The sequence below is a fragment of the Dreissena polymorpha genome, chromosome 12, assembly GCF_020536995.1.
Source record: "Dreissena polymorpha isolate Duluth1 chromosome 12, UMN_Dpol_1.0, whole genome shotgun sequence".
NCBI lineage: Eukaryota > Metazoa > Mollusca > Bivalvia > Myida > Dreissenidae > Dreissena > Dreissena polymorpha.
In genome coordinates this window covers 4,764,252-4,776,723 of record NC_068366.1, presented here as the reverse complement: position 1 = coordinate 4,776,723, position 12,472 = coordinate 4,764,252, and the positions used below count along the sequence as shown (strand labels likewise).

Below are 12,472 nucleotides of genomic sequence, written 5' to 3'. Positions count from 1 at the left end.
TCTCAGTGGTAAAGGGTTAATAACGTACCCAAGTGGTAAAGGGTTAAATACATATCTAAGTGGTAAAGGGTTAAATACATATCTAAGTGGTAAAGGGTTAAATACATATCTAAGTGGTAAAGGGTTAAATACATATCTTAGTGGTAAAGGGTTAAATACATATCTAAGTGGTAAAGGGTTAAATACATATCTCAGTGGTAAAGGGTTAATAACGTATCCAAATGGTCAAGGGTTAAATCAGTCCAGCCTGCGAGTGACTCGCAGTGTGTTCAGGTTTTAAGCTGTGTGCTCCTCATCAGTTTCTTAGTGTTATGCCAATGTGTACCTGGGTGTACCAGTAAAAGGGTTTAAGCTTCCTATTCTCTCTACCCCATTACAGGCACGTGAAGAATCCCTGATGCCCATGTATCACCAGGTGGCCATATACTTTGCTGATCTGCACGACACGCCAGGGCGCATGGAGGAAATGTCGGTCATCTCGGTACGTACTCATACCTTGCGCTCTTAAAACAGATTTTGGAAATTGATATTTTCAACAGATATTGTATAAAGTGTAAGAGAAATCCAATAGTTACTGCATCATGACAACTGAAGGGGTATCTACATATGCATCTCATTCTTCCAGGAATTTTTTGTTCCTTATTCAGGAGTGTTTTGTTTTCACCTTTAAGGTTGGGGCACTGTTTATGAGAAATTTTATGACAAGGGGCATAAAAGGAGGGCATATAGTGATCACACTGTTTGTCCGTCCGTCTGTCCATCTGTCTGTCTGTCAAACTTTGTGTTTAGGTTTCGAAAAATGCTCATAACTTCTATGTCGCTTTAGATGTAACCTTCATATTTGGTATGCATCTGTATATGGACAAGGCCTTTCCATACGCACACAAATTTTTTACCCCTGTGACCTTGACCTTGAACTTAGGGTCCGCATTTAGGTTTGAAATCTGCGTTAAGGTTTCGAAAAATGCTCATAATTTCTATCAAAGCGTTTATAGGGGGCATATGTCACCCCATGGTGACAGCTCTTGTTCAGATAAGCATGATTAACAGTTTTAATGGTACTTAATTAAAAACCATTAATCAAATGCTTGAATACAATCGCTAATGAGATTATGATCAGATGTTTTCTTATGAAATATCTGGATTAAAATTTTTACAATAATATTTTTAAAACTTAGGAGAATTTTTAGGGTAGTATAAGGAAAACATATTTGCCTTTTATGCAGGGGAATGGGACCAATATAGGTGCAAAATTAGCCCTAAAAATCAATGCAGGAATATTTTAAGGGTTAGTTGGGTATTTCACAAAACTCATGAGGCCCAATATAAATAATACATAGTTTAACATTTCAAATCAAAGTCTCTGTATAAAATTCTCAATTTTCTGTTTTCAATAATATTTATGAATAAGCAGCATATACTAAGTTGTAGTTTATATCTTGTGAATTGTAAAAAAATTGTTTATATTAAACATGTACTGGACTTTGAATGACACAATTTACTAAGGAATTTGGTTGAATTTGAAAATCTAAAATATATGCAATATAAATTGGTTTGCATTTTTTGTTTGCTATAGTATTTGGTTAAATTAATTAATTAATGGAATATATATTGGTTTGCATTTTACATGACTTTCATTACCAAAGTGTTTGGTTAAATAATTGTGCAGATGGGAAATATATAGGTTTACATTTTACATCACTATCATTACCACATTCTTTAGTTAAATAGTTGTATAGATGGAATATATATTGGTTTGAATTTTACATCACTTTCATAACCACAGTGTTATGATTAAATAAAAATATAAATGGAATAAATATATTGGTTTGCATTTTACAACACTTTTATTTCCAGAGTGTTTGGTTAACTAACTTGAGCAGCAGAACATATATAGCACGTGTACATTGTACATCGCATTCATGACAATATGTTAAATGTTAGGTGCAATGTATTTACATTTTCTTTGGTTTGCCACAGTATTTAATGTCATTATGTTTGTCACAAAATGTTATCATTCCATCTGCAGAGTGTTCTAGAGTGGAGGAGGAGTCGCAAGTTCTTTTACTGGCGTCTCCGTCGTCGCCTGCTGGAGTCGAGTGTAAAGAGGAAGTTGCGCCAGTACACAGAGGAGAAGACAGACGGGGAGATCAACTCCATGCTGAGTCGCTGGTTTGTGGAGGACAAGGGCACTGTCAATGTACGTAGATATGGGGGTCAATGGACGTAGACAGGTGGGGGGTCAATGGACGTAGACAGGTGGGGGGTCAATTGACGTAGACAGGTGGGGGGTCAATGGACGTAGACAGGTGGGGTCAATGGACGTAGACAGGTGGGGGTTCAATGGACGTAGACAGGTGGGGGGTCAATGGACGTAGACAGGTGGGGGGTCAATGGACGTAGACAGGTGGGGGGTCAATGGACGTAGACAGGTGGGGGGGTCAATGGACGTAGACAGGTGGGGTCATTGGACGTAGACAGGTGGGGGGTCAATGGACGTAGACAGGTTGGGGGTCAATGGACGTAGACAGGTTGGGGGTCAATGGACGTAGACAGGTGGGGGGTCAATGGACGTAGACAGGTGGGGGGTCAATGGACGTAGACAGGTGGGGGGTCAATGTATGTAGAGGGGGGAGATCAACTCTATGCTAAGTTGCTGGTTTGTGTAGGACTAGGGCTTGTCAATGTATGTAGACAGGAGGAAGGGCAGGCAAGGGGACAGTTAATGTTTGTAGACAGGGATAATATAATAAGAAGGAAAGCAGGCTGTTATTGCATAATTTTTGTTTATAAATTCATTTATTTTTAATGCTATATTTTTTATTTCAGAATATAATTAGAATAAAAGCACAAAGTCCTTAGAAGTTTATAATTATGCAATATAATTTATAAAAAATAAACATGAACAAAACTATTTGAACTTTTTACCCTACCTCTGTCTCATTTCCATGGTTTCTCAGCTCCATGTCTCATTGTCAAAGTAACCACCATTCTTATCCTATGCCTTTCTTATTTCCATGGTAACAACCATTCTTCCTGTGAACCTTTCTCAATCTGTGCTAACCAGCATTCTAAGTCTGTCTCATTTCCATAATAATCACCATTCTTTAGGTCTCATTTCCATGGTAACCTTAATTCTGACTCAATCCCTGTCTCATTTCCATGGTAACCATCATTCTGAAGCAATCCCTGTCTAATTTCTACACTTACCAAAGTACTGATCCCTGTCCCTGTTGCTTTTTTTATGATAAACACCATTATTTCCCTATAGCTGTCTTGTTTCCATGGTAACCACCATTCTTACCATTTTCTTGTGTTATTATTTATGTTTACAATCATTCTTACTCTGTCACTGTCTTATGTCCATGTGAAACAACACACTGATCCAGTTCCTGTCTCCTGTCCATGTTAGCCACGCTTCTTAAGCAGAAAAAAACACAAAACAAAAAACATACTGAACCCGTCCATGTCTCACTTCTAGGCCTACCAATGGGAGGAGGACCAGGCCGTGGTGTCCTGGCTGTCCAGTCACCTGGCCCAGGGCCCCAGTGCCAGTCTGCTGCAGGAGAACATCAGATGTCTGCAGAGAGACCATGTGATCAGACAGGTCACTAGGTGGGTCACACATTGGGAGACTCAGCTGTGATGACTGGAGGCTGTATTTGAACATGTGCAGAATATTAAACATGAATATATAGACAACCAATGCAAGTTAGAAGTCGCCCAGACCTAAGAATAATACTCTGAAATAAAGATAAAATTAAACATAAGTAATCCAAGTTAGTATGATAGATATAAATAATCACAATTTCAGACATTTGTTAGTGAAATTACAATGCAATGGGACTATATAAATGTCTTTAAGTACAATGTGTTTATTTTAACTGTGCTTTGTATTTTATTTAAATTTGATTTATTTATTTGAAATGAACTTTGAGACAGTTAAATATGTTTGGGAAAAAAAAATTTGACAGGGATTTATCCTTAAGTGAATAAATAAACATGTCAAATCAAATTGCACAAAAATCTTTTGATAGAAACATAATTTTTGAAAATAGATCTTGCAGATTAGCACTTCAAATTAACAATTGATGAAAAACTCAAGAGATGGGATCTGATAAATGGGTTGGATATAATTCACAATTTTAAGCAAGATTTATAGTGTACATCACATTTCTGATAAAATATGGAATGAGACATTTTTTACCAAAATTTTTTTGTTAAAGAACAAGGAATTCAAATGTTACAGGTTGCTGGAAAGTAACCCGGATGTTGCCATGGACTCAGTGATGCAGATGGCCCAGTTGTTGACCCCGGCCCAGAGGTCAGAGGTCAGTCACCTGCTGGCCAGTCTAGACACAGTGCTGGAAGGGTCAGTCTTGCATCCCTCTGGCGGGGCCCATGTATGAGGCATGGGGAAGGCAACATAGACATCAGTGTAATGGGACTGGGGACTGTCTGAAGGATGACATGTGGTGCCCAAGGACCAAGTGTGTTGCATGAAATGTGATATTCCTCAGGAGAGAGATTTGTGTGGACCTTAACATGTCTGGTTATCACCCATTATATGGGACCCTTTCTGTATGAGCTGCGTTCTGAGAAAATGTATGCGCCTAAAGTGTCGTCCCAGATAAACCTGTGCAGTCCAAACAGGCTAATCAGGGATGACACTTTCGGCTTTTATTGATTTGTGTGTATGAAGGAAGTATCTTCTAAACGAAAGTGAAGTTTAGGTGGAAAGTGTCGTCCTTTATTGGTTGTGCAGAAAGCACAGTTTTTCCAAAACGAAGCTCATATGCTATTGTAAGTTATGACTCGTAAGACAGTTGCTTTTACAAAATTCATTGCCACTGGTTTTCAAGACATAACTAACTTACAGGGGTTTATTGAAACAGTCTTCAAAACAATACTTTATCCATGACATTATTTTTGTGTGTTGTTTTTTAATATTGTTTCATGCACTTGTGTGATTGTGTCATATTGTAACAGTTGGATCCCGTAATTTGCTCGAGTTAAGGAAAACCCACTAATCCCGCTGTACAAACAACGCTGGTAAATTATATCAACCAATTATAGCTTTATTAAAATAATAATGGTTGATATGATGTGTGATTTTGAAAGGATTATATATTGGTCAGCTGAATTTGTACCAGCAGATAAGTGGGTATTTTTTAAAAGGTTGCTTTTCTGGGATGCAGAGTTGGACCATGCTCTATTTTAATGCATGTGCACAAAGTGTCGTCCTAGTTAGCCTGTGCAGTCGGCACAGGCTTATCAGGGACATCACTTTCCGCTTTTATGATATTTTCTGTTTAAAGAAAAATCTAGTTAAGGCGGAAAGTGTCGTCCCTGATTAGCCTGTGCAGACTTCACACATGCATTAAACCCATTTTTCACAGAGCATGGTCCATATATTGAAACTGGTTACTGATGAGAGTATTTAGAACATAAGGGATCGGCAGATTCACTTACTTATTAAATGTATGTAAGTATGCTATTTATTCTACAATCAAATGTTAAACCCTGTTAAATCTATGTAACCTTCTTTGTAAAATTGTCTAGTTTGTCCATAGACTGTCAATTAAAAAATCATGTGAAAGTTTTTTGTTAAATGTACATTTGATCTTTGCTCTGAGTAAACTGGGCTTTATGCATCGTCCAAATACACCCCTTGTGGACTGCACATGCTAATCTAGAATGAGACTTCACATCCAAATACACCCCTTGTGGACTGTACATGCTAATCTAGAATGAGACTTCACGTCCAAATACACCCCTTGTGGACTGTACATGCTAATCTAGAATGAGACTTCACATCCAAATACACCCCTTGTGGACTGTACATGCTAATCTAGAATGAGACTTCACGTCCAAATACACCCCTTGTGGACTGTACATGCTAATCTAGAATGAGACTTCACATCCAAATACACCCCTTGTGGACTGCACATGCTAATCTAGGATGAGACTTCACGCACATGCATTAAGCCTGATTTTCACACGGCGCAGCGCATTTATTGAACTTTGATTTATTGGTTTGATTGTTGAAGTGTTGTTATATAGTGAATGTTTTGTTTTTACATAAATATATTATTTATACGTATTTTGCTAATTGGTATAATGTAAGTGTGTTTGTTTTCCACATTTAGATAATCTTATCTTACTGTATGGTTTCCTTTTCATTGTTGTTATGGTTATGTACCTTGTTAATGATATTTAAATGGTCAAGCAGCCAATGGTAAGAATCTGGATAACTGTTACACAGCAATTTTAGGATCTTTTTTGTTTAGCGATTGCACATTACAATAGAAATACGAACAGGTGCCTGTTTTGGTTACGTTTTCGATTACGTTAAGATTTAACCAAGGTATTTGAATTCGGTTTTCTTTATCCAAATAAAGGTTATCTTTTGGATTGGCGAAAGTAATCAAGATTTATGCCAATAGCTGCTGTAGAATATCTCTGTATTAAAGATCAGAGACGTAGATGTTATCTAAGTCTCTGTAAAGATGTAGAACAACAAAAGGGCCGATTAAAAATACTGCCCTGTGATAGATTTTAAGATAATAATAAACGATTTTGCAAGAATGTTTAAGAAAACTGATTCTAATCATTGTTTATAAAAAGACGCTATTAGTATGTTATTTATTGTTAGGGTGTAGGTTAGTATTTAGGAACTTACATCAATATTCAACATTTCTGTGTTGGCCAGCGAAGATGGACAGTATCGAATCAATATTCAACATTTCTGTGTTGGCCAGCGAAGATGGACAGTATCGTGGGGTACATATACTATAGATTGGATTTGTAGAAGGCATGCATGGTTATTTAATGCAAGTATTTTCCAGATCGATTTGGAAATAGGTTTGCAGAAACGTTCACCTTCATGGGACAACATCCAGGTAATCGCCGCTAATGTCATGGTGTTATACTATAGAATGTGTTATGTATGTTTAGTGTCCGCTCTGTGCAAAGATATATAAGTTACCATGAATATTTATAGATCTTTGCTCTGTGTGAAGGAATTGAGCAACATTTCGAGGAGCGGCCTGCGATAACCTGCTTGAGTTCTCTTCATGTTTAACTCGTCAATCCTGAATTCCTTTTAGTTTCTACTCGTAAAAACTAAATATTGATATTATCGGCAACAACCTGTTGCCCCTGACATTCATTCCTCATTGAAGAAGCAGGCATTTCATGTTATGTGTCAAATGTAGAGATAGCTATGATGATACTTGATAAGTTTGTCGATATATTCGAGAATGTGAATTCCATGTAATGTGTCAAAATGTGTAGATTGCTATGCGGCAACTCATTTACGCTGTTTATATTTTCTAAAGCAGTGTGATAAATGCCGTTTATTCCACTCCCCTGGAAATGTTGTAAAAGTAATAGAATTTTCGATGCATTTTATCTTGTTATCGATTACTGTCCATGATAATTGATTAGAGCTGTCAAAATGTTCTGCAATTATGATAAGGATTGATTTATTACGTTATATTTATATTAAAAAAAGCTTATTTTGTTTTGTAAAATCGGTTACTTATGTTTATATACATAACATAATAACATGTGTTGTTTTGTCTACCGTTGTATTAATAAAATAATAAAATATATGAATACATGTATATGTTTATTTGTTGTTTACTAAGTGACTTAGAAGAAAACAAGTTAATCATTATTATGTGTACCAAATAAATAATGTGAATGGTTAAAGCTAAAAAGGAATGTTATTAAAATCTGCAATAATAGTTCTAGAGGTGTCAACAATCTGCATGTATAAAAGGCAATATATGTTCTAAGCGGAATCGAAATTTTCTGGGCGCAACTAGCGATCAATATATCAATAAACAGTGAACATGTAAATGTATAATACAGGGAAAGGTCCCATATTTGGCTCCCTCCAGCTGCCCCTTCCAGGTTCTTTACACTCAAACTGTTTAAATCAGTTGAACTGTATTGTATGTTAACAAATATTAAATGGAATACAATAGCCTATGCTCACACAACGGGCGATAACCGTGCGTTGATCGTCCGATTATCTTTAGATCTCAACTCGATTCCTTCCCGGGACCGACGTCGGGTAAAATTTCAAGAGAGACTTAAAATTACTACGGAAGCCACTAGAGCTGTAACGATTCACCGATCATTCGATTCGATTTCGATACCAAATGGTCCGATTCGATTATTTTCGATTCGATTCAAATTAAACTATTTGCTGGTTATTTTGCAAACAATTTCATGTTTGGTTTGTCCAGAGCATGAATTTGTATAGTTGGTATTTGTTATTAACTTATTATGTTGTACATTTAAAGTGTTTAATTTCGAAATAAAATTTAAAAACGCAAAATTGTTTTAGAAGTTACATATTTATTGAACAAAACTTCTTGTTGAATTATTCTTAAATAACATAACATGCACAATGTAGCACCTGTATTTAACAGAAAAAAAAACATGTAAATATATAAACAACTTCCAGTTGACTTCTTAACAGAATGCACAAAGTTTAGTAAACAAACCATATGGGTAACTTATGTCAACAAAACACGTTTCGCAAGTTACCTTTGCATCAGAACCTTCGCGAAACCCGAAATGTTCGCAAACTTTTGATTTTAATTTTGACGGTGCGTCTTTTTGCGTGATTGAAGGAGCCATTTAACCGGCTGATTTAATACTCAGCATGCTATTCATTTATTCATTGGATGCCATATTGGCTACATAGGCGCTCGATGTCAATGACAATGTTTTATTTATTTCTTTCTTTATTTGTTTTTTTAGTTATCCGTTGTTTATTATAATGCCCGCATTTCAATAAGCGAGCGGGGTGACAGCAACTTAATTATGCATAATGACGAACTTCCGTTGCTTTAGAAAATGGCGAGTGATTTACCTTGTCAATATCTAAACCATACATAGTCGAACTATCTTTTTTTAAGAAGACGTTTTGTCGGAAGATTGTTATTAATTTAGTATGTGTATGCATTATAATAAACAACGGGTAACTAAAAAATAAATAAATAAATTTGAAAAAAACACATTGTCATTGACATCGAGCGCCTATGATTGGCTATTGACCAATCACAGGACGTATAAAAATGACAAGTACGTTTTGACGACGGATGTGGAAAGTAAGGTTTAAAATGCGGATCAATCGGGATTGCAGTGAATCGAATCGAAATTGGCCGTATTGGTATCGAAATCGAATCGGCGGCATTGAGCCGGTTTTTCGATGCATCGAACCGAATCGTTACAGCTCTAGAAGCCACCCGATGCTACGAAATGAGCCGCTGATCGTACGATCATTAGCTGGGCGCCTGCCCGATGATCGGAAAAATACGTCGTCCGCTGATCGGACGGTGATCGGTCTCTAATTGTGACTGAGGTATTAAACTCTGTCACTCATCGGACGGCGGACGGCTCCGACGTGTCCAGTCTTCCGGATGTCGGCGACCGAATTATTTGTGACTGATGCATTACTTTGACGAAATCCCACGTTGGGTCGATGGATTAACTGTTGAGATCATACAATTTATTTTTCTGTTTACTTCCAGTATTCCCACATTTCGACGATATCTTAACTTTGTCTTATGAAAGCCGGAATTGATATTTTGGAGCTGATGTCCAATATAATTATGAATGTTCTTGATTGAGCACAAGCAAATCAAATGACTCTTCACTTATTTGCAATACTCCTATACGTGTGTTTAGTCTTCAAAAGTCAAACTACTACCCCTACTTTAGCACTAATCTTTCGACGCCACGTTTCCTATGTATTGATTTGCACTGTTGAAACAGCAAGACTACGATTGTACCTTATAAAATAAAAGCAATTTCCATCTTTTTATCATGGGGTGCTGTTTAATGTGTGTACAGATTTAGTTAAAATATAATATGGGCGCCTCTCGTACATGCACATTTGCGTTTTTGCCCGCTTTTTACAAATGTTATTATTTATCGAAACACGAACTATGTCTACAAAAATGATGACATCGTTTGTGTCGAAATTTAAACTGTTAAACTAGAAACGGCTTCGCGTCGATTGCGTTCTTGAACATGCAATGAAATAAAAGTGAGCAGTGTTTATTGCAACGAAGAAGTATTTCTCATGAGCAAAATCTTGGACCGGTTAATGAATTTCCAGTATTAAAAAAATCTATTAATTTCATCATTATTCCAGTATTGCTCATACCGTCGTTGTTTTCAACAATCGTCTATTTAATTAGTGAAAATTTGATTACGGGAACATAATATCTAATTACAACGAAGAACCTAACTACATTACGTAGCAATTAATGAAAATAGAAATATCCTCGCAGTGGCAGTTAATAAAGCATCGACGCATTTTTATGATGGTTGGCAAAATATACGACAGCAATTTTTAGCTCGACTATGCACTGAAAAGATCGAACTGTATTACCAATCTAAATCTATGTCTATAATGCTCTGGATAATTTAAACTTGCATCATGCACTTGTTCTACTACATGTATTCAGTGGAAACTTCCCAAATATAACAAAGATAATACATTTACCAGTAACGATCGTTTGCACTTTGCATCTCGCACATTGGAACCACTCACTGCTCTCTATTAAAATAAAAATTGGTCGTTCAGTTCCAATATCAAACTCTTTTTAAACGCCTTCGAGAAGAAATTCCCAAGTTCGCGGAAAGCCTATTATTCAGAATTACCCATTGGGTGGCATAAATGACAACTATTGTTTCTTTATAATATTCGCTATTGTTCATTGTTTCACAATTGTAACATCTGTTATTTGTCAGATGGAGCACCAGGATTTAAACATAAACGAAATGCGGGAATACATTATTGTCCGACTTTGCGGCTACTATTCTGAGATTGTATGTCTTTTTATAACAAAAACATGTAACAAACTGTAAACCAAGTTAACATGATCAAACTAGAACCACTGTTGCTGTTACAAGTTTAGATGAATATCTTGTTTTGTAATGCTTTAATATGGATATGTTAATTAAAACAGCCCAAAGCGATTTTTCAAATCGCGCTACAAGTGAAGAACAGGACGTGCGAATAAAGCTGCCGGTTTTGTCCTTGTATGTACATTATGTTTATTATGTTATTATGCTTTACTACAGGAGGTGCGTTATTACGAGAGAAGTGTCAAGTCATATCCTTTATGTGGAATTACATTAAATATGTTTGTAAATGCTACAACATTGCACATTTAGAATGCGATATTACGATCAAACGCGGTAGTACGACCGCACCGCAGTCTCCAGTGGCTACTAGTTAGTCTTCGAAGTTTCGACTGTATTAATAATGGCTGTATTTATAATTGCTGTATTTATAATGCACAACTCCAGCTGCATCAATTTGGATGGAGCCGGGTAAACATATTTTAAATATTTTTTACGAACATTTTTAGCTCGACTATTATATATGAACTATATATAGTGGAGCTATCCTACTCACACAGGCGTCGGTGTGCGCGTGCAAATGTTAAAGTTTGCGTACCACCCCAAACATTTGCTATGTCCCTTGACATATTGCTTAAATATTTTGCATACTCCTTTACCAACATGACCCCAACATATAAACAAGAGCAGACAACTGTATCAAGCATTTTGTAAGAATTGTGGCCATTTTTCACTTAGAATATGCATATTATTGATAAATCTACATGACCCCAACCTATAAACAAGAGCAGACAACTGTATCAAGCATTTTGTAAGAATTGTGGCCATTTTTCACTTAGAATATGCATATTATTGATAAATCTATTTTAAAGTTTGCGCACCACCTCAAATATTGTCAATGTCCCTTTACATTTTGCTTTCATATTGTGCAAACGTCTTGACCAACATGACCCCAATTTATAAACAAGAGCAGACAACTGTATCAAGCATTTTGTAAGAATTATGGCCATTTTTAGTCTAAGTAACTGAATATTTTGTTAAATTTTGTATTTAGATCCACTTTACTTCTAAAGTATCAAAGCTATTGCTTTCGAACTTCAAATATTTTCTTAATATCATGAGGGTACTGTACCTGGCAAGTTCAGTTTAACCTTTACCTTTGAATGACCTTGACTCTCAATGTCAAACGAATGCATTTTAGTTTAATTGCCATAACTTCTTTATTTATGATCATATTTTATTAATACTTTGACAAATCAACACTTACCTGAATACCACAATGGATTCCACCCAAACAATAACCCACGCCCCAACCCAGAATCCTTGCCCCCCCCCCCCTCCCCAAAAAAAATAAAATAAAAAATAAATCAATATTTTTTTGTCCTTTTTTAATTTTGAAAGATCGTCTTATAAATAACCCAACCCCACATTATAACCCCTCTCAACCCCCTACACAATCCAAAAAGAATATTTTTTTCTTTGAAACATGGTTAAAAAAAAATATTTATTTACTTTATTTTTAAAAGACCGTCCAAACTTCCCACCCAAGCTATTGCTATCAAACGTGAAATAAAATCTT

The 12,472-nt window shown here is 36.1% G+C and overlaps 1 protein-coding gene across 3 annotated transcripts in view; it reads left to right on the top strand.

The window, feature by feature from the left end:
• The window catches only part of LOC127852855 (acetyl-CoA carboxylase-like), a 147,776-nt gene extending 140,148 nt beyond the window's left edge, over positions 1-7,628 (top strand). For all 3 annotated transcript variants that reach the window (XM_052386865.1, XM_052386864.1, XM_052386863.1), the window contains 4 exons: positions 380-481; positions 2,030-2,200; positions 3,482-3,615; positions 4,250-7,628. In XM_052386865.1, the coding sequence (XP_052242825.1) occupies positions 380-481; positions 2,030-2,200; positions 3,482-3,615; positions 4,250-4,409 (567 nt within the window). In that variant the 3' untranslated portion in view covers positions 4,410-7,628. The remainder of the gene's footprint in view (positions 1-379; positions 482-2,029; positions 2,201-3,481; positions 3,616-4,249) is intronic.
• Positions 7,629-12,472: the final 4,844 nt, after the last annotated feature.